Raw genomic sequence first — 23,188 nt, forward strand, 5'->3', positions numbered from 1 at the left:
CCGAATTAACCTAATTAATTCGACTCGATCGGTTAATTCAGTTAAAACCGAAAAGTGAACACCCCTAATAATGATCATACAAGAAAAAAAGTTAAAAACCTAACTAAAAACTTGAACAAAATATATATACGACCATATCTAACATCGAAAAATGAACCAAAAATGATTGAACTATTTAAAGACCACCAGTAAACCATAAATCAGAGCCAACCAATGTGATAAAACTATCTACGAGCAAAAATCGCATAATCAAATCCGATTTGAAGGTTTAAAAAATCATCATGATAACAAATAAGCATTATCTTATCAGCCGTAAGAATCTCAAATCTAGTCGAAAAAGGATAAACAAAAATGACCAAAACAACCAATAACAAAGACTGAAAATGTATCAAAATATAACCAAAAAAAAATGTCATAATGCATAATTATTAAAACTAAAAAAAAAAGTAAAGAAAAAACAAAATAATGGTGTAAGGAAGTAAAAGAAAAAATATATATATATTCAAAATCTTGTATTATTTAAGTGTTGAGGGAAAAATGTACCGTAATGTTACAATACTAAATTCACAAAACATGGAATACACAAAGCAAGAATTGCCGTGGTAAGTCACAATTACCATAAAATTGGCATTGCAAACAAGCCTTATAAACATCACGTTTTTGTACGGTTCAATTTATAACCAAAATCACATTTGCAGTGAAAGAAAATCACAACAGAACCGATCGTCAAATCCTCAGGCAACACCCTCTTTCTTGGATTCCGACGTTCCTCCACAGAGAGGATGTCCTGTTATGTGACAAACTGCGTCTCAGAGCTCGCTTCTTATACCAGGCCATCACTCGTGTACACAGGGCAGAGAAAAGGAAGCACAGCAGCACCAGCAGCAGCATCGCTACGCTAAGAATCATGACGTTGAGGAAACTGTCTTTTACATCCGGCTCATTTTGCATTGTCCATGGAACTCCACCCACATTCATTCCAAACACTGAACATATTCAACATGTGTGGATGAATTAGACATCTTATGATATCATGGGAGGAATGTAGATAAAAATCGATGTATTAGTATTACCTCCGGAGATGATCGATAAAGGGAGGAATACGATAGAAAACAAAGAGAGATAGTAGAGTTTTTTTTTTAATTTGTTCCGATTGCCAGGTATCCAAACCGGCCAGAATCACGGTTACGCGGTTCGCCAGAAACCCAGCGTTCTCTTTCAGCCTCCTCAACTGTTCGATCATCACTTCGAGGGAGTTGATGTCTTGACTTAAAAACCATGGTTTGGATGAACATTTTCCCTTGACTCGGGGAAATACTTGCTCCCCGTGTGCAATCACCTGAAATTCGGAGAGAAACGGATACGAGCAAATAGGGGTTAATTGCAGAGCCATTAAACCGAAACTCCAAATCGATGTGTCCTGCAGGAGTCGTTGCAAATTTAGATGCATTTTCAGGAATCGTCTATCGTCTAGCATCTCCATCTTTAAATCAAATCCACCGGAGATTAAAGTACATCTTCATCTAAAGATAACTTCATTGCCAAGTAATATATCAGTCCATAGCACTGTGAGCTATGAACCAATTTAACATGCTAGGAATCAGGTAAGGGGCTGAACAAATTCTGGTATATGAAATTTACCTCCATCCAACTCAATCACCACGGCGTTGAGCTCCATTTCGAGTTTCTTAACAACATCTTGAAGGTGATTGACGTGCGTGTCGATGATGTGAACCACAAGGTTCGAGATGGATTTCGGAACAGGATTATCAGCCTTCTCGGAGTGATTCATTGTTAATAAGAACTCCAGGACATGTTCTTTAATCACAATCTCAATCCCTTACCTTTCTCTTCTCCGATTAGAAGAATTCTCGACACTTGGAATCTGCTAGAGAAGCGACAGACTGACCTGTGAGAAGCCTAATCTGGGAGCACGCCCCAAAGACACGGTAATCACTGAATTCTCAGTAATCCTAGCTGCCATTCTAAATGTAAAACTACTGGAGGCAGGACCAGGCGAATTAACCCGAAAGACGAGCGCTCCGTCGACATGTCCGCAAAACGGACCATTACTAACTACTAACGAGCGAGAGAATGTCTTGGAGCTTTAAAGGCGGACAAAGAACATCTATAAGGTATTGAGCGGATAGAGAACATTTCTGTTTCACTTTCGGAAGCTCTACGTGGTACCAACAAAACTCCTTGCCTTCAGCTTCAGCAAGATCCCAGTCCTTGTTAAGACAATTTCCAAGACCGTCGAAAAAATACGCTTTCTGTCTTGCCATGCCGGGAAAATGTGTCAGGATTTGATTGTCGGAGACGGGAAGAACAGTGGCAAAGGACCGTCTAACCAATCCCACATTTTCTCCATCTCCAGATGGATCTTCCTCAGATAAATCCATCACTTGTATTCTATTATCTTTTGGCCAATGAACTTTAACAACAGCAACAACAACAACCCCACATTATTAGTATTAGATTAAAGGGGAGTTGAAAAAAGAACAAACGAATAAATAAATAAAATCTGCCAATACTAATCACAATTATGCTTTAGGTGTGATTAGTAGGCAAATTGGATTATTGTATGAGGTAAATTTCTGGGTTTCGAAGGAAAGAAAGATTGACATCATGAAGAAAGGAAAGCCGGGAAATATAAAGATAACTCATGAGGTGATGGAACAGGGGAGACAACTATGTACATGGGGAAGTGAATGATTTTGATTGAGCTCTTGCTTTTATTATCTTCTTGTTTTAGACTTTTATGTGTGAAGTCCATTTGTTTTGACCCCAAAAATAAAAGGGGGAAAAACTTGAAATTTATTGAGAATGAACCCTGAGGATTTGCGATGGCCAAAAACAGAGAGAAGTTTGGAACAGAAAGATTCTGCAAATGCGGCGACTTGTTCCTTCTTGAGTTTCATGATTTATTGTTATAATATGTAAATACAGCGGGAAATATAAATTATGAGTGTATTCACTTTTTAATTAAATCTGTTTAAATCTTAAATCTTTTATAATAATTCATATATTTATTTTATAAATTACATAAATATTTTTAATTGTAAGGGTGCTTAGACCATATAATTAAGAAACAATATATCCTACTTAATAAGAAGTACAAAAGATATCTCTCAAAGTGTTGAAAATCCGTTAATTTAACCTTTCCATTAGTTACCATGTTACATTCGCGAAAGATCCATTGTATCTTCATCATCCAACATCTTTATCGTAACTGATATTTTTCGAACCAACAAAAGGGAGTTAATATCGATCATGGACACCTATCTGACAAAAGGGAGTTATCTTCGTTAGAAAAAAATAACAATGATTCTTTTACCTCCTCAAAGAATTTTTACAAAATTTAAAATATAATTAACACCCCTTAGAAAGAAATTGACACCCCTTAGAAAGAAATTGACACCCATGGTTTGCCCTACCCACTAAAAAGAAGGTTATTTGCAGATTTTTTTTTTAAATTTGATATTGAAATTTAAATTTTCTAATTCTGTCCTGAATACAATTGATTAATCGAGTATTAATTTAATTATAAAAAAAATACTAAGATACCTTTATCCTATAATAATAAATTATCTGATGATATTATTGCCTTCGCATGCTTTTTATAATCTTCAAATAAAAAAAATTACCTAAGGAGCGAAAATGTGTCTAATAAAAGCAAACGTAAAACATTTACCATTACATTTATTTAATTTTAAAAAATTAATCTATTTTTTTCTTTTACTCCCACTGTGAGACAAAATTTAATATTAATGATCTATAATATAAAAAAATTGTGACAAGATATCACTATTTTTACTCAAATAATAACAGATAAATAATTTTTTTATGAAACAATCATTCATTTAATTTTAAATAAAATTTTAATTACACAACCTATTCAAATGAGAATATTTTATACTGACAGAAGGTCAATTTTACCCATTTGCTTCAAAATGCTGGTTTTTATAGTAGAGGAACTACTTTGCTCGGTGCCTATAAGTAATTACATTGTGCAATTGTCAAGTGAGATAGCCGGGAAATATTTAATACCTTCACAGGTTTCCCTCCAGCCACTCATTATACTCATCCATTCTTATTATAAAGGAGCTGGAACTTGGACAGCCACCCCCCATATGCCTTCAAGTTATACAAAAGGGAAACCAACTCAGTTTCAAGGTTTATCACACAGTATTTCTAAATACAATAACACCAACCACTGCATTAAATTATAATGCCTACCTTTGCAACTTCAGATGTGTCGGTTGTAATGTCCGTGCTTCTTAGGCACATCTTCAGATTTTTCCTTTGCAATATATATAACAGCTCCTTTGGGCCTAACATCAGCAATGCATGATTTGTAACACAAATACAATGATCATATCTTGATTGATTGGAAAAGAGTGAACGATACCACACAGAGAATTTTGTTTGTGTAGAAGGGAGTATGGTTGTCGATACCATATCAGTTCCGGTAGGAAAAAGAGATAATGATACATACCACAATGATAATTTTGTTTGTTTGTTCATAAGGAACATGGTTACCGGAACCAGCTATACCAGTATATTATATTGGAGGATCTACCTTTTGATGGCAACCACAAAGAGAATAAGTAGATATTACATATTCAAATCTGATTCTGATGCCAATTGTTGCGGAATACGACTATCGAATAGAGCAAAATCGCAACTGATAATTTGAGAAAATAAAAATAAAGATAAAGAAGACACAAATTTTACGTGGAAAACCCATAAATAATATATGGTAAAAAACCACGAGCAAAGGTAGAAGAATTTCACTATGAGAAAATAGGAATTACAACTTCTCTCGATCTAACAAGGAGAAAATAATAACAATTCTCTATTGATAAAAAAGAGAAAACAATTCTCAATAAAACTCTCTAAATTCTCTAGTATTGGGAGAAAGCTAGAATGATTTGAGATGGTTTTGAAGCTAAATGAGTTAGGATATTTATAGGTTGAAGCTTAAGGACTAATCTTATAAATATCCTAAAGTACAAGGACTAAATGATCAATTTTCTCATGTCATTTTTTCAATCAATTTGCTGCCAACTTGCTACTAACTTCTTTCACCGAAAGTTTGGCCAAGTTGACCACTTGCCACTTGACTTTTCAACAATCTCCCACTTGAAGATTTGATTGGAACAATCATATCTTCACACCATTCTTTCTACCTTGTACCATTCATGTTGCTTATGTCTCTGAAAGGCCACAAGAGGATCGACATCAAGTAAATTTATCAGCATTGACCACATTCGTCATGAAATCTGCTATGTTGTCTTTGGTATGAATTTTTTGCATATATACTGTCCTTTCTTCCACCTTTTCGCGAATGAAATGGTATTGAACTCGTATGTGCTTTGTCCTTGAATGAAATGCTGGATTCCTTGCTACATGCAAGGCACTTTTACATTCACAAAACAAAGAGACATATTCTTGATTGTGCCCAAGCTCCTCCAATAGCATCTTCAACCAGATTGCTTATTTACTGGGTTGTGTAGTTGCTATATATTCTGCCTCTGTTGTGGGCGTAGCCACAATTAACTGCAACTTTGAAACCAGCTTACAGCTTCACCAGCAACTTTAAACACATATCTTGTAGTAGATTTGCTTTTATCCAAATCTCCTGCATAGTCAAAATCGACATACCCATTGATAAGTAAGTTTGATCCTCTGTAACATAATGCAACATTTGAAGTCTCTTTGATGTATCTCAAGATCTTCTTTACTATATTCCAGTACTCTTTGCCTGGATTCACCATGTACTGACTTACCACTCCCACTGCTTGTGCAATGGTTGGTCTTGTGCATATCATAGCGAACATTAAACTTTCCACTGCTGATGTATACGGTACTCGAGACATCTCTATCCTCTCTTCTTCACTGCTAGGACTCATACTGGAGGATAATTTTAAGTTAATAGGAAGAGGGGTAGAAATTGACTTACAATCTTGCACGTTGAATCGTGACAAGATCTTCTTCAAGTAATTCTTTTGTGAAAGTCAAATCTTCTTATTACTTCTGTCTCGGTGAATTTGCATCCCTAGAATCTTGTTTGCTGATCCCAAGTCCTTCATTTCAAATTTCCTAACCAGTTGTGCCTTCAATTCTTCAATATGATCTTTGTTGGGTCATGCAACCAACATGTCATCCACATACAACAGCAATATAACAAAGTCGTTATCACCAAACTTCTTAAAATAAGCACAAGGGTCTGCATTAAGTCTGTTGTATCCAAGGCACATGATGAAGGAATCAAATCTCTTATACCAACACCTTGACGCCTGCTTTAGACCGTACAAAGATTTGTTCAACCTGCAAACCAAGTTCTTCTTTTCTTTTTTCTTCAAAACCTTCAGGCTGGAGCATGTAAATCTCTTCTTCAAGATCTCCATGAAGAAAAGTTGTTTTAACATCTAACTGCTCTAGATGTAAGTTCAATGTAGCACACATTGCCAAAACTACTCGAACTGTTGTTAGTCGAAACACATGAGAAAAGATTTCATTGAAATCAATACATTTTTTTTAGCATATCCTTTGACCACCAGTCTTGCATGATACCTCTCCACTTGATCGTTACTATTTCGCTTGATTTTGAAAACTCATTGTTACCAATTGACTTCCTTCCTTGTGGTAGTGGTGGAAGGTCTCATGTATTATTTTTTATGAAGAGCTTCAATTTCTTCTTACATCGACATCATCCACAGTGAAACATCTAAGCTGTTTATTGCCTCCTGGAATGTTGATGGCTCACCGTCCTCTGTTAAAAGGCAATATGCAATATTTCCTTCTATAACATAATCTGAGTGCCAATTGAGACGTCTTATCACACGATCTGATTGATGAGTTGTTGGAGCTTCAGACTTTCCGGTTCTTGTTCACCATGTTCTGGTTCTGCTTCAGAAGAATCTCCTTGTTCAAACTCCTTTTCCACATGTATCTATGTAGTCCTGACTTTTCAACGCTATCATCGTCTTCTTTTTTTATAGTTTATCTTCTACAAAGATAATATCCCTGCTGATGATCATTTTGCGGGCAGTGGGATCCCACAAACGATACTCCTTTACACCATCATCATACCTCAAGAATTTACATTTCCTAGATTTTGGATCAAACTTTGAAATTTCTTGGGAGTTTAAACAATACTTCCAAATACATGGAGGTTTGAATAATCAGTTGGTTTACTAGTCCACATCTTCATTGGTGTCTTTAGCTCTATTGCAGTTGATGGAGCTTGATTCACCAAATAACAGGCGGTATTGACTGCTTCTGCCTAAAATGATTTTTCTAGTCCTGCAGCCCTTAACATTGCTCTTATTCTTTCTAACAAGGTTCTGTTCATCCGCTCTGCCACTCCATTTTGTTGAGGAGTGTTCGCCACTGTGAATTGTCTTTTGATACATTTTTTTCTGCAAAAGTCATCAAATTCTTCACTTATGTATTCTCCTCCATTATCTGTTCTGAAATATTTTATCTTATTTCTAGAATCAAGTTACACCCGCGCTTTGAAGTTTTTGAAAGTTGAAAACACATCTGACTTCTTCTTAATTAGGGTACACCCAACATCTCTTGGAGTAGTCATCAATAAATGAGACAAAGTATTTTGCTCCGCCTAGGGATGTAACTGGTGCTTGCCATACGTCAGAATGAACCAATTCTAAAACACTTTTACCTCAAGAATTTGACGTGTTGAATTTTAACCGGTGCTGCTTACTTGTTATATAATGCTCACACAAAGTAAGTGATACCTTTGTTAAGCTTGGAAGTAGCTTTTTCTCCACAAGGACTTTCATTCCTTGTTCTGACATGTGTCCAAGTTTCTGATGTCATAACATTGCATAATCTGAACTACATGAGGTAACAGAGGCTTCTGCTTCTAGAAAAGTTTCTCCCTTCAGCATGTACAAGTTTGTTGCTATCTTTTCGCCTTTCATCACCACAAGCGCTCCACGGAACACCTTCATGATTCATTTCCGTGTTTCAATCTTGCTTGCATTATTATTCAACAATCCATAGAATACTAAATTTTTCTTCAGGTTTTTCACGTGTTGCACATCTCGAACAGCTTTAATTGTTCCATCATACAACTTCAATTTGATGGTTCCAACACCAACGATCTCTAAGGCATGATCATTGCAACTATACACAGATCCTCCTAAGACAGGTTCATAATGATGGAACCATTCTCTTCTTGAGGTCATGTGATATGTTGCTCCTGAATTAATGAGCCATATATATGCAAATCGTTTTCTACCTTCCACGGTGGTTGACGCTTCACAACATAGAACATCTCCATTATCTGAAGTTTTTGTGATATTACCTTGTGGATTGGAGTTTTTACCTAGACTCCAACAATCATTCTTCAAGTGACCCTTTTTTCTACAGTTGTATCACTTTAAATTCTTTTTGTTTTTTGACTTTGATCTATCATGTTTGTTTTTGCTGTTTTGGCCACGTTCTGTTGATCTCCCTCTCATCGTTGTCAACGCTTTTGCTTGTTGCAGATTTACTTGTCTGTTTTCCTTGTTCTTGCGCCAATTTTCTTCTTGTAGAACAGCAGCTGCAACGTCATCGGAGACTAGACTGGTGACATTATTGTTTGTCAAGTTGATGGTCAGTTAATCATACGAATCAGGTAGACTTTGAAATAGAAGTTCAGCACGTTCTTGTTCTCCTATTGTACATCTTAAGGATGTAAGCAGAGAAAATAAAGTGTTCAGTGTGTTTAAGTGCTTCGTCACTAAAGTAGATTCTGACATCCGTAGAGTATACAATTTTCTCTTAAGGAAAATTTTATTGTGCAACGATGTGGCCTCGTACAATTTTGTGAGATAATCTCATATCTTCTTAGCTGTCTTCTTCTCCTCAATAATTGACAATACTTCATCTGCTAATGCTAGATGAAAGTTTGTCATAGCATTCCCGTCTATGTCGTTCAATTTGTTGTCATCTATGAAATCTACATGTCTTTCACTGATAGCCGCTAGACAACCGTCTTTCTTCAAGATGACCTTCATCTTCAATTTCCACAATGAGAAATTTCTCGCATTGAATTTTTCAATATCAAATTTCGTTGTCATAGCTTTTATTACGGATAACTCTCACTATTTCATTATCGTGAATAGTTCTCTGGAACCTTCAATAAATGGGTAATAACTTTTTACTTTCTTATGTTGGAGGATCCACCTTTTAGTGACAACCACAAAGACAATAAATAAATATTACACACTCAAATCTGGCTCTGATACTAATTGTTGCGGAATACGGCTATCGGATAGAGCAAACTTCTTAATTTTGTTTGTTAAAAAGTCAAGTGGAAAGTGACCAACTTGGCCAAACTGTCAGTGAAATAAGTTGATAGCAAGTTGGCATCAAGTTGGTTGAAAAAGTGACATGGAAAAATTGCTCATTTAGTCTTTATACTTTAGAGTATTTACAAGATTAGTCCTTAAGCTTTAACTATAAATACCCTAACTCATTTAGCTTTAAAACTATCCCAAATCATTCTAACTGTCTCCCAATTCTAAAGAATTTAGAGAAAACTCTTTGTTAGATCGAGAGAAGTTGTAATTCCTATTTTCTCATAGTGAAATTATTCTACCTTTGCCCGTGGTTTTTACCCTATATTATTTATGAGTTTTTCACGTAAAATTTGTTTATTCTTTATCTTCATTTTTATTTTCTCAAATTATCAGTTGCGATTTTTCTCTATCCGATAGCCGTATTCCGCAACATTCCGATAGGAAAAAGAGATAATTATACATACCACAATGAGAATTTTGTTTTGTTTGTTCAGAAGGAACATGGTTTACCGGAACCAGCTGCACCAATATCGTATAGTACTGACAACCTTGGTAGGACTAGGGAGTCTTCACCCTTAAACATTTTATATATGATAAATTTACCTTAGACCAGCAGTGGTGCTTTTTAGGCTTAGTTGCTTGCCGATTTTGTCACTTAAATCGGAGTTTCCATCAGCTCTAACTCCCTAAAACCAAAGTAAAGGACAAAACTTAATCAGAGAAGATTACATACTACGTGGGATTTGTATGATCATATCCGTAACTCAGAAAGTAATGAAAACCCTAAATCTCAAAAGTAAACAACTAATGACGGATATCGGATATCTATTTCAGGGATTATTACATGAAACATTTGTTATGAGTTATGACATTACCAGGCACTCCCCATACAATCCTCGGCCCGATCGAACTTTAAATGTCTTATCCAAAAACTTGTTTGCAGCTGTTTGGCGAGAGGAAATATGGAGATTTCCCTTAGCAATCAAATCAGTTGAACTGACCCCAAGTAACTGCAAACACAAGGCTTCAGCATTAGAAAAACTGTGAAGGTCATGCAAAATGTAATCATAAAAACACCTTTGAGATGCAAGTTATATCCAAGTGTTAGCAACTAAGGAAATATTAGCCACAGGGTAGATAATTAGGCAAATTATGAAGAAAAAAATTAACTCCAATTCCCTTCTGTAAAAGCATAATCCGATAAGTTCAAGGTTTGAATTCATCTAAATAACCATAGTCCAACAAATAAAAATAGAAAGAAAAGGATCAATTTCTGAGCAATGAACCTGCTCATACATGTACGGATTCGTGATGCAATTCAACTTGGATCGCAATTCACCAATTTCGATCATAAAAGCTTTAATTTCCGGTAAGCTCCATCTACGAAGATCTGCATCTTCAATATACTTCAGAACATTTTCAACACGACATCGGTCTTCTGAGTTCAACAAATTGGCAGCCCCCACCTTATTCAAATTAAGAAAAACAATTAACCATTTAGTCTTTAGGTTATACATACATACACACACAAAAACATGCATGCACAGAATCAAATCACTCTAGTAAAACACAGCATGGAAACAGAATAATGCATATATGTACTTACATCAAGAGACATCATAGTCGCAAGCTTATTAGAAAAATACTCATACACAGCAATAGAGCTACTCTTCTCAAGATTAATATTGAATGTACCTCTCAGATCTCCAGAAGAGTTGATTTGTGAAAGTGTCGAAGTTAGATGATCAAAGGCTATCACTCTACGTAAATAATCAGAGTCAGTTAGATGATCAAAGGCTATAATACTGTACGTAAATAATCAGAGTTTCATCTAGTTTGTAAAGCAAAATGATTATCAAAGTTAAAAGAAGAGGAAGCAGAAGTAAAACCAAAATTGGTTACTCTACGTACTCGCACATTGATTGCAGTGAAAGCTTTGTCGCGAATCCTTTTGGACCGACGAAGTCAAGAAGATAACACGCGTCTAGTCCATGTCCTTCAACACAAAAATCTTCGACCCAGTGAAATTCGAAGAAATTATAAGTAAACTGATGTTTGGATAATTTGAGACTTGGAATTTGAAATGTTAAGGTTAAAGAACCTGAGAGGTTCAACGGAGGAGAAAGGCAAGATGAGGTAAGAGAGATTAAGGCGGGAGTGGTAGAGGTGAGCGAAGAGAGCGGAGATTGCGCCGGAAAATGAGGGATAGTTGTAAAGCGCCACGGTTCGGACTTTCTCTTCGGCCGCTTTCGCTATCACTTCCAACGCGGCGTCTGATCGAAATTTTCGAGGCCGCCGTGGATTCGAAGTTTGGCGTGAAAATAGCCTGCGCCAATCCAGCGAGCCAAGTTCTATTGAGTGAAGTAACCTTCACTTGGTGGGTAATACGACGGCGGGTGATGGAAGTTTGGATTATAGATCTTAAGGCCCAATTCTTGAAGTGGTGGATTCCTGAGATAATGGATCAAGTTTGATTGTCAAATATATTTATAATGCTCACATAATCATAAATTTATTATCAAACATTTGTATAAGTGATCATTTTATATTTCATTTTCTCAAGTATTTTCATTTTAACCATTTTCTTTTTGGTCAAAATATCTCACGTTAGAGTATGACAAATCTCTCAACTCTACTGCTATTTTTCCTAGAAAAATGAGCGCTTAGAAAAAATTACGTTTAAAAAATGATTTATCTTTAAATCGTTGTTGGAGATCTCATCAACGTCAATACCGCTGTCATCATTTGTGTAGCTTAACAAAAAAAGATTCATCAAATGAAAAAATGTTTAGCAACACAACATTGGAGGAACCATAAAATATTTTTTGAAAAATGGTTACTTTGTATTAGAATTCATAAAGTACACCACCCCAAGGACCTCATTAAAAAACATCCCTAATCCTAAGTAGAGGAAAAAGAGTGAACCTTGAGATGGAAGAAGGTCCAACATAAACCCTAGAACAACAAGAACAACAGATGGGAACTACACCACTAGAACAACCCGAAACAGACTACATCGATGTAGCTACACACTACCCCCTGAATGAAATTCAAAAAGGAACTACACACATCCAAAACAAAGAACAAAACCATGCTACAATCTCCGAGACATAAGACAGTTGAGCATATGCCTATCATTGGTTACTATACAAAACGCCACAACTTTTAACTCTGGAGAGAAGGTAAGACATAACCCTGACATATTAATACAAAAAACATGAGATAATGAACCGTTAGCAGATAACACCAGGCAAGAGTCGAGACAGCTTGAGATTATTGAAATCAGAGAACTGAGCATAATACTAAAACCTGGATACAACGCCACTACACCACTATGCGTAGCCCCAGCATGGGGCCGAAAAACACGACCGAAATTAAGCGAACTGAATCAGAAAAGGAAGATCCAAAATCAAAAGTATAATGAAAAGTCCTTCACCCACTACTGAAAGTGCCAGCACCAACAAGAAAGTGCCAGCACCAATAAGAAAGCACCGAACCAAACGAGCACCAAGTAACCAAACAAGAAGATCCAGCTTTTTCTCTATTCTCAATTCAGAAACACTACCTGAAATGGACCACCCTAAGCTGGATCAAGCAGCATTATAAAGCACCACAAAGCATCTGCAACAACAAGTGCCTTCGCCGTTACAGTGGTAAACGCCCTCCTTGCCACCAACGTGCTTCCCACCTCTAAATCAATTATGTTTACCACTGCTACTAACACTAAAACTTGCTTCTCTACCCTTGAAACCGTGCTACTTCCTTTTAACCTCTTAGAAATTTAAAGGTTGAAACGATTCGCCCCCCTCGAACTTGAATTTTGAGACCTCGACAATAGGAACCTCTAGAAACCTTGAGCACTTGGATATAGAATTGGACGCCCATCTAAAATTTTGTTCCCTAGACATTGGCATTAGCCCAAACTCTCATCAATAACGTGCTACTCCACTAACCCAAAACTCGAAAAGATGGGAACATCGAGCATCCCTTCTTCATAGACACCCGAAACATCCACTTTAACTCCTTCATGTGCCGCACCACCTTCCAAGAAACCATAAATATTATCACACCTCTAACTACTCGACACATTCTGCTCCTGCCCATCCAAACCTCCCTCGAGACCCACGCCTTCTTTCTCTACCGAAACATGATGATGTCTGCAAGCACCAAAACTTGCTGCCAACATTCCACTAACGAAAAGATTCCTTTGACTCAACGCCTTTAACTACGCATCCCCCATACCACCTTTCACGGGACCAGAATCTTCTGCACATGCCTATATGAAACCAGAAGCCTCCGCCATTACATCGACGACTGCAAGCCACGCTCCGCCATCGACCAAGGATCCGACAATGAAAGCACTAGCCTTACAACATTGCTGAACTTCCAAAGTAAACAACTCCCAAAACACAGAAACTACCAGTAATCTCATACCAGGACTAAATAGCCCATCAATCGACACTATGGGTGCGACAAAAGACTATTAGCGACAGCACCTCATTTCCACAACCGGAACATAAAACCAGCAACTGCAGCAGAACCCTCCTGCAACCAAGGACACATCTCATCACCGAAAACGCTGAATTTGCCGCTCCACCATCGGCCGGAGTGCCAACAAGGAACACACAATGCAATACACAAACACAGGAGCGGGCAGTGAACAACATCTAATAGCAACACCCAAGAACAATCAAATCAAGCTAAAAGACGATGAAGGGTAACAACGGCGATGAACACCGACCTTGCTGCTTAAAAGCATACTTATTAAAAAGTAAAAACAACAAAAGAAAGAAAAGAATCGGCGGCCAGCAACCAGCCTTGAGGGCTGGTGCCGCCGCCACCGCCACCGCCTAATTATACTAGAAACAGAAGTTGTATGTTTTTCTCTTTGGAAAGGTCTATGGCAGATAGTTCAAACAAATCGGCTTATTTATTTTTTGCACACTCTGAGTACGTGAAATAATAATTTATTTCAATAAAAATTATTATTTTTACTTTTCACTAAATTCCTTTAGCAATTTAAACTAACTAATCCCACCGTAAAAACAAAAAAATCAAATTATGACAGTTAGAAGCATGAATCAAATTTCAAATTTTAATATGATAAAGCAACCCAATTTATCATTTACTAAGTATATTTTGATTTATTGTTTTTTGTGCTTAGGATCACTCCTTAAAATTACATCAGCACTTCTTTACCATAAAAAGATTACGTCGACACTCTTTTCCTTCTTCATATAAAGCAGTCATCCTGTTTGTTGCGTGAATTTACATCTTATAACTTGTTTCTCTATTTGTTTTTACTGCAATTTATAAGTTGAACACACGTTATCTAGTAGCTGGAACATGAAAGCTCAGTTCATTGAAGCTTTAGTTTCTAGGGTAACTATACGTTTAATGCACCAACTATCATTTTTGTTATGTTTGATCACCCAACTATTTTTTTGTTTCTAAATCATACTTAACGTTACGTTTTAGTTTCATTTTGGTCAGCTACTGTTAAAAAATTAATGGTGATACTAGCATGTCATCATAAGGTAATGCCACATCATCATTGAATTTTTAAAAAAATTCAAGTCAGCAGTTCTGTTAATTTTTTAATGGCGGGTGACTAGAATGAAACTAAAACGTAACGGTATGGTTTTGAAACTTGGGTGACCAAAATGGAACAAAAGTGATGATTGAGATACTAAACGTGTAGTTTACCCTTGTTTCTAAAACAGTAGGTTTCTACAGGAGGTAGTACCAGCATCAGGAGGTTGGGACTGGCTCAACTGGAGATTGACAGGTGCATGCAAATCATATCCATTGTTGAAACCATAACTGGGGCCGGAAGTCTTGAAGCCTTCATTTGCTTCCTGTGACCCAAAATTTGTAGGCTGCTTAGTGTTGCGAGGAGGATAAAAATGGCTAATTTGTGGTGTGTACCTTCCTTTGACGTTCAATATTTTCTTGACAAATAAGGTCTGCCTTCCTATGTAGTTCTTGATTTTCCTGATGAATGAGGCGTTCCTGCACCCATATGTGAAAGTCACTCAACAAGACAAGTCTGGAGAAGAAAATGCAGCAAAAGCAAAACTTTTGTAACCTTGCGGTTTAGCTCTTGGACTTCATTTGTTAGAATTTGGTCCTGCAGAAGAAAATTATGTATAATTGGGTGTCGAGTGTTGTAAACACTAATTTCATCCTGGTTTTAAAGCTCTTACCTTTCTCATGCGAACATTTTTCAAACTCGTTTCCAACTGGTTTTCTAGGCTCTGTAGATCTTTGACGCTTAAACCAGACAGTTCTCCCCCCATCAATTGCCTGCAACTCATCTCATGGTATGAATGTCATATACAGTTAACTGTTACGCATTTTCGCTCTGAAGTTTGAGCTTAACTGGGAAAGAACAAGCACTAAAGATAACTGAGATTTTAACGTACTGGGTACAAATCATGAGGAATCTGTTCTTATTTGTTCAAAACATGGTGATTTAGTACTTCCTTGGAATTGGTTATGGGAAAGAATTGTACATTGAAACTTCACTGGGAGGCTATAGCGGATTCAAAAATATTTTTCAAGGTGAGTATGTATAATTGTATGCATTAATTCTCAATCTTAAACAACAGGCAAAAAGATCTTAATCATTAATGGAGAGAAGATTAGAGAGAAGATCCCGGGCGTCAACCGTCTTATTTAGCAACATTCCAGAAAGATTATTTTGGGACTGTAGTCATTATTTGGGAAATTTGGTGAAGTAATTGAAAGCTTTATCCCAGCAAAAAGAAGCAGAAACGCTGCTAAGTTTGGGTTTGTGAGATTCTGGCATAGGCAGAACGCACAAAAGGCGATAAACAATATGAACGGAAGCTTGTTACGGGGGAACAGATTAATGGTGTCAATGTAAAAATATAGTAGGGACCAGTACTGGAAAAGGAAAAAGGTGCAAATGGAATCGGAAAGAAACAACTAAATGATTCCAAACGTTATTAATGGAAGAGTGGATGGCAAAAGGACAGTTGAAGAAAGAAGGGCAAGGAGTTTGTAGCAGATAACTCAGTCGGATACCAAACCAATCGAAAAAAATACCGATAAGATGGATAAAAGGAATTCCGGACCAAAAACAAGTACAAATGGAGTCTCGTAGTGGAAGGTATTAGAAGAATAGCAGGGCATGTTGAATCTGTAGATCTAATGAAACTTAAAAGATGTCTGATAGGCCAAACTGCAATAATATGTAGTGCGAAAAGTATCCGAAAAAGGCTACAAGATTGGGAGCTCGAGAAGAAAAATTCTAAGAATAGGAGGAAAAACTTTCTTAATTTCAATTGAAGATGAGAACTTGTTTATTATGCTGGAAGATCTAAACTGATCGTACCTAAAAGAAATATTTGTGGATGTGAGATTGTGGCTGGAGGACTTGAACCAAGTGGAAAGAGAGACCTGGATAGAAGTTTCGAGGATTCCACTACAATGATGGAACACTGTTACAATCAAAAGACTGACTCAATTATGGGGATCACTGGAATCTCTTGGTGAAAATGCGAACCAGACCATAAATGACGATAAAATTTTCCTTGCTAATTAACACCAACCATGATAGTAGGATTGATGAAACAGTGGAAATTGAGGTAGAAAATCTAATCTTCAAAGCACGAGCAACTGAAAGAGGCTTCTCAGATAACTCTACAGACCCAAGTTATAAGAAGATTGGGAATAGTGGGGGAGAGCTCATCGTCTTCAGAAAGATCAGAAGATGCAAAATGGTTATATAATATAAAGCAAAACGATCAGGTATAAGATCATCGGGATTCTGAAATAGAGATAGAAGAGAGCTCATCGGAGACTTCACCGATCTCAGGCCAGGTGAAGATGTCGAATAACACGAAGGACAACAATATTGTGAAAGACGAAGCAATAAATGTAATAGGCACGGGAAAAGAATTCAATAATTATGTCGACTCTTAGAATAGGTCTATTGGGGAATTGGACTTGGTGGGTTGTAGTACTGAGGTGTCATCCTTTGCAGGTAATATGAAAAGTCACAATTCTGATGGAGTGACGGGCGAAATTATTGAGGTAATGAAAGGTAAATGTTATTCAATAGATGACCCAGTGGAGAAGACAACTACCTCAAAGGCATTAATAATGTTGTTACGTGTCCAGTAGATTGCGGGCTGATTAGACCCATCTTAAATCCACATGCACATCGAAAGAAGGTATTGGAAGAAATAAACTGCTTGGGCTGTAAGAGGAATGAAATCAATAATATGTTGAAAGACCAAATAGAATTATTTGTACACCCAAGCCCGAACTAGGCTAAACGAGTGGAAGATATGAATTAGGGCGGTAAACGAATCGAGTCGAGCTTGAGTATTGTTAAATTTGATTTGATTTAAACTTGAAATCATGAATTGAAATCGTAAAAATTTTAAAAAGGTTTGAAATAAAAAAAAATCTTAAACTTATAATGTATTTTTAAAAAATTAACACATAATATTAATATTATTAATATTTTTTTTAAATTCAATATATAATATTTTCGAACTGCTCATGAGTTTCTAGTCGAGTATCAAATACTTAGTTTCGGCATATTAAGAACTCGAATCGAGTATATATCGAGTTTTGACCAAATGGAACTCGAATAACTCGCGATCTGTCTCGTCTTATTTACTATTCTAATTTGAATAATGTTGGGGTCAAGAGCTGGAGGACATTAACACCACAGTAGAGGCACAAAGCTCATCGACGGCAAAGTTGTCAGATTAAAGATATATGAAACTCTATACACTTCAAAATCATCAAGGGGAGAATATACGGGTCACTACAAGCTTTTCAGGACAAAACCCTATCTGAAGCGGAGAAGAAGAAGAGACCGAGCTATTAAAAAACTGAAGAAAAAAAGAAAGGAAAACCTGCTATTTCATCGGAGTTAGAAGGTAGATTCTTATCAGATTCTGACATGCAAGCCAGATGGGAGATTTTCACTAAAGAAGCAAAAAACGGCAATCCAATTGGGGAAGAGTCTTGGAATTGAAATTAGAGGAGATGAGGAAGAGGCAGTTAAAGAAATTGCAAGACTAGAAGAATTAGATCAAAGAAGTAAGGCCACCTAACAGGTACATCTGATCGAATTGTATGGTAATGAGAATATTAACCTAGAACATAAGAGGTTTGGGGGTCAATTTTAAAGATGACGTCTTTAAAAAAATTGACTTGAACGCACAAGGTCGAGATGGTTTTTACAAGAACAAAAAAGGTGTCATTCAGTGAAACTGAAATTGGGGCATTACGGTATGATGGTGATTTCGATTTCAAAGTGGTAGAGGCGATAGGTCGATCGGTTGGGCTGTTAACAATATGTGATAAGAACAAATTTGAACTAGATAAGAGCCTCATTCTCCTAGATATATATTACTCTATGGAAATGGATTGATGAAGTCAATATATGCACTTGTATCGCAGACGATTTAGTGTTGTTTGCTAAAGCATCGATGGATCAAGTATCGATGATCAAGGGTGTGTTGGATAGGTTTTGTGATGAATCAGGACATCGCATTAACTCAGCTAAAACTCAAATCTTCTTTTCTAGTAATTGTTCATTAAGCACTCGTCAGACCATTTCTCAGAGGTTCGGTTTTGAGGAAGTTAAGGATCTTGACAAGTATTTGGGGGTTCCGTTACTCCATAATAGAGTCACTAAAGCCACATACTCTTATCTCATTGATAGATTGACTCAACGCCTTTCAAGTTGGGCGACGAAGTGTCTTACTTTAGCAGGACGTATAACACTTGCTAAGGCTACTCTTCAGGCTATCCCGGTCTATGTGATTCAATCAACTTTGCTACCGAAAGGATTGTGTGTTGAAATGGAAAAGATTATTAGAAGATTTGTTTGGGGTTCGAACAATGGTGGTTCTGGTTTTCCCCTGGTTAAATGGGAATCTATGCAGCAGCCAATAAAGTTTGGAGGAGTGGGTATTCGGAACATACATAATCCAAACAAGGCATTCTTGATGAAGGTGGGTTTTCAATTGATATCTAATCCGGAGAAACTATGGGTTCATACTATTCGTGAGAAGTATAAATGGGACAATCTTGTTCCTATCTCATTAAGTCATGCTAATGGCTCCCGATTGTGGAAAGGACTAAGATACATTTGGAGTGACCTGTATAATAATATAGCTTGGAACATACGGGATGGGAGAGATACGGATTTTTGGTATGATCATTGGCTTGATACTGGAAATCGTCTTGTATTTTCTTATAAAGGAGAAGGTACACCAAGACCCACCTCAGTTTGTGACATGGTTCTCTTTTCAGGTACGTGGAATTGGGTTAAGCTTTCTTCATTACTCCCTGAACATGTTCTCCAAAGAATTGTTGTTGTCCAACCACCTCAAGATTACTTGGGTCCTGATACACCCGGGTGGAGATGAGAACATAATAGGAAGTTTACTACAAGGTCAACTTATAATGATATTACATGCCTCGACAATAGTAGTGAACATTCTCTATGGAATTTGATTTGGAAGCTAGGAGTCCCACAAAGAATCCGTGTTTTTCTTTGGTTATTATTCCATGATAGACTTCTTACTAATGTTGAACGATCTCGTCGACACCTTACTAGCCTAGTGGATTGTAAGCTGTGTGGGGCTGTTATCAAGGATGCTGATCATATCCTGCGGCATTGCAGTATGGCTAGGAATATGTGGGTAAGGGTTATCAAAACTGATAAGCTTAATGAGTTTATGACTCTTCCTTACAAAATTTGGATTGAACACAACTTAAGGGTTGTTGAAGTGTATGCGCAAATGAATGTAAATTGGGATATTCGCTTCGCCGTTTACTGTTGGCACATTTGGAAACGGAGATGTAGTACCCTATTTGATCCTAATTACATTGAAAGAGAGGAGTTTATTTATCGTTGTGATAGCTTTGTTGACGAAGTTATGAATGCTAATGTTAGCAACGCAAATCCTAGTCCATCGATGTCTATAAGCATCCTGTCCTGGACTCGACCTCCCATCGGTTGGATTAAGGGGAACTCGGATGGGGCTGTCAGAGCGTATGACAATATGGCAGCTACGGGAGGTATTCTGTGCAACTCTAAAGGAGAATGCGTTTTTGGGTTCACGCAAAGTATAGGAAGGTGTTCCATTCTTACTGCTGAGCTGTGGGGTGTTCATGATCTCTTGTTGCATGCTTGGAGACTAGGAATCCGACATATTGAACTGGAAACCAATAATCTCGAAGATATGAAGATTTGCAATTTTTCATCGGATGCTCTTGTGGGGAGCGCTTTGGTCACTAAAATCCATGAACTGCTCGAACTTGAATGGATCACAAAGGTATCACATATATGTCGTGAGCAGAATATGGCTGCGGATAGGTTGGCTGCTTTGAGCCGAGGAGCCCCCATTGTTTCTACTATTTACTTAGAGCCACCTTCGGAATTATCTGCCATGTTGCTGCGAGATCTTCAAACCTCCAGCTAACCCGTTTCTAATTGTTATACCAAAAAAAATATATGCACTTGTATTAATGTTTACGCATCCTGTATTAAAAGGGACCAACTCAACTTATGGTAGGAGATCGTAACCTTGAAGACCAATCGGAAGCATCAGTGGTTAGTTGGTGGTGACTTTAACGCAATTAGATGCAAAGAGGATATCATAGGAAAAAGAATAAATTAAATAGGTGCTGAGGAGTTTAACAATTTCATCGAAACGTTTAATCTGATCGAGGTCCCATTAATTGGTAGAAGATTTACTTGGATAAGCTCTGGTCCTAGTCGTAGTAAGCTAGATAGATTTGTGTTGGAGGAGAATTGGGCTCTAGAAAGACCTATTGTTTTGTGTAAAAATGAGGGTCTTCATATGGATTAGATCAGTAAACGAGTAATTCTTGCTAAAGTAGATTGGTGGAATGAGCGTTCAAAGACTCGTCTGCAGGCTGTGGGGGAATTTTAAGACTTAAATGGTAATATAAAAGCGTTATTCTCAGGTCCAGTAGAAACTGAAAACTTCGACTTGGCGAAATTGGTGGCTATAAAAACAACTTTGGAGATATTTTTGGAAACTGGCTGGCATGACAATTAGAATTTGATGGTAGAATCTGACTCTCAAGTTGCATTTAGGGGTGTTTACTATTCGGTTTTGACCGAATTAACCGATCAAACTGAATTAGTTTGGTCAATTTGGTTGGCCACCGAATTAGTTCGGTCGGGAAACAGACAATTTTTTTTCAATATTCGGTTAACGGTTAATTCAGTTCGAAATCAGATAATTAATCAAATTAACCGAGGCTATTAAATTTTAAATATATTATATATTTTAAATACATATTTTAAGCTAAAATTCATTAAGAATTAAGACAATTAATTTTTAACCACACTAGACTCATTAAATTATTAATACCTAATTAAATTTTAACTCAAATAAAAAATACTTCTATTATCATTAAATTAATCTAATTAAAAGAATTATAAAAAAATTCAATTAATTCGGTTAACCGACCGAAATAACATAATTTTATTCAGTTCGATTAATATTTTCAAAATAAGAAAGTTTGGTTCGGTTAACGGTAAAAAAATTCGATTAATTCAGTTAATAGAAATTCGGTTCGGTCGGTAGAGTAAACCGTTTGAACACCCTAGTTGCACTGAACTGGATTGGATCCATATCTCTGAGGCCATGGTGCTGGTGAGATCTTTTTGACAGATAAATAGATTGCGAGGAAAAATTCATCACTTGACTTTTATTTACGACTCAAAAGAGACTAATGGTATGACAGATCATCTCGCGAAACAAGGCCTGACTGGACATAGTTTATTCAAAGTTTGGTGGGAATAGGTGTTAATATTATGCATGTTTGTTTTCTAGGTGAAAATTATCTATCCTTTTGAGGATGGTGATCCTTTGTGTTTAGGCTGATACTAGATGCTGGGTCTTTTGTTCTGGGACAGTTCTATCTTGTTTCTGGATCTCTTGAATTTTGAATTCTTGATGACGTTTTTGTTCTACTTTTCCTTTTAATGGTTGTCGTGTACTATATCGTGTGGAATCAGGGGTAGTTCTTGTTTTGCTTGTAGAATCAAAATAGAGTAAAAACTCTAATTGATCGAGAAGAAAAAAAAAACTCTCTTTAGAATAATCTCACAAAATTGCTAAAGGGAAGAACTCTTAAGAAAGCTTTCAAATGCTTATAATTAAGCTTTGATTGTTGGATGATAAAACTCAAATACAAGTAGGGTATTTATAGGTTACAAGAAACAATCTAAACCACTCATTAAAATAAACACTAAATAATCTAAACCATTGAAATTAAAACATGAGAAAAATACTTAATTTTCACCTAACTAAATTGATGTAAGCAATGACATCAAAACTAAATTGATGTAAGCAATGACATCAAATTAATTTAGGTGTGAACATTTAGGCTAATATTGAATTTTCAACACTCCCCCTCAATGTTAGCCTCCATTCTTTGAATCACGCCATGCTGACGACGGAAATGTTCAAACTTTCCAACACTCAAGCTTTTTGTAAACAAGTCAGCAATTTGCTCATCTGTCTTGATTTGCCTCATCTCAATCTCTTCTTGCAAAACTTTTTCCCTAACAAAGTGGTAATGTACTTCCACATGTTTAGTTCTTGCATGAAAGACAGGATTCTCCGCCAGCCGAATTGCCGATTGGTTGTCACAATACAACGGAATTGCATAATCTACTGGTTGATGTAGATTATTCATCAACTGTATTAACCATGTACTCTCTTGAGCTGCCATTGCTGCTGCTCGATACTCAGCTTCAGTGGTTGACAATGATACCGTTGGTTGTCTTTTGCTACACCAAGAAATTGTTCCGGAGCCAAGCTTAAACACAT

At 36.7% G+C, this 23,188-nt stretch overlaps 1 protein-coding gene and 2 pseudogenes across 1 annotated transcript in view; all 3 read right to left on the minus strand.

Moving 5' to 3' along the window:
• Positions 1-723: 723 nt before the first annotated feature.
• Positions 724-2,402, minus strand: LOC120202206 (annotated as a pseudogene).
• A 1,545-nt stretch (positions 2,403-3,947) lies between these two features.
• Positions 3,948-14,570, minus strand: LOC120202207 (annotated as a pseudogene).
• Positions 14,571-15,157: 587 nt separating this feature from the next.
• LOC120202221 (MADS-box transcription factor 23-like) overlaps positions 15,158-23,188 on the minus strand; it is a 15,878-nt gene continuing 7,847 nt past the window's right edge. The window contains exons 4-6 of the mRNA XM_039202677.1: positions 15,527-15,626; positions 15,409-15,450; positions 15,158-15,332 (exon numbers count right to left, since the gene is read on the minus strand). Of these exons, the coding sequence (XP_039058608.1) occupies positions 15,231-15,332; positions 15,409-15,450; positions 15,527-15,626 (244 nt within the window). The 3' untranslated portion in view covers positions 15,158-15,230. The remainder of the gene's footprint in view (positions 15,333-15,408; positions 15,451-15,526; positions 15,627-23,188) is intronic.

The sequence above is a fragment of the Hibiscus syriacus genome, unplaced genomic scaffold (assembly GCF_006381635.1).
Source record: "Hibiscus syriacus cultivar Baekdansim isolate YM2019G1 unplaced genomic scaffold, ASM638163v2 tig00008289_pilon, whole genome shotgun sequence".
NCBI lineage: Eukaryota > Viridiplantae > Streptophyta > Magnoliopsida > Malvales > Malvaceae > Hibiscus > Hibiscus syriacus.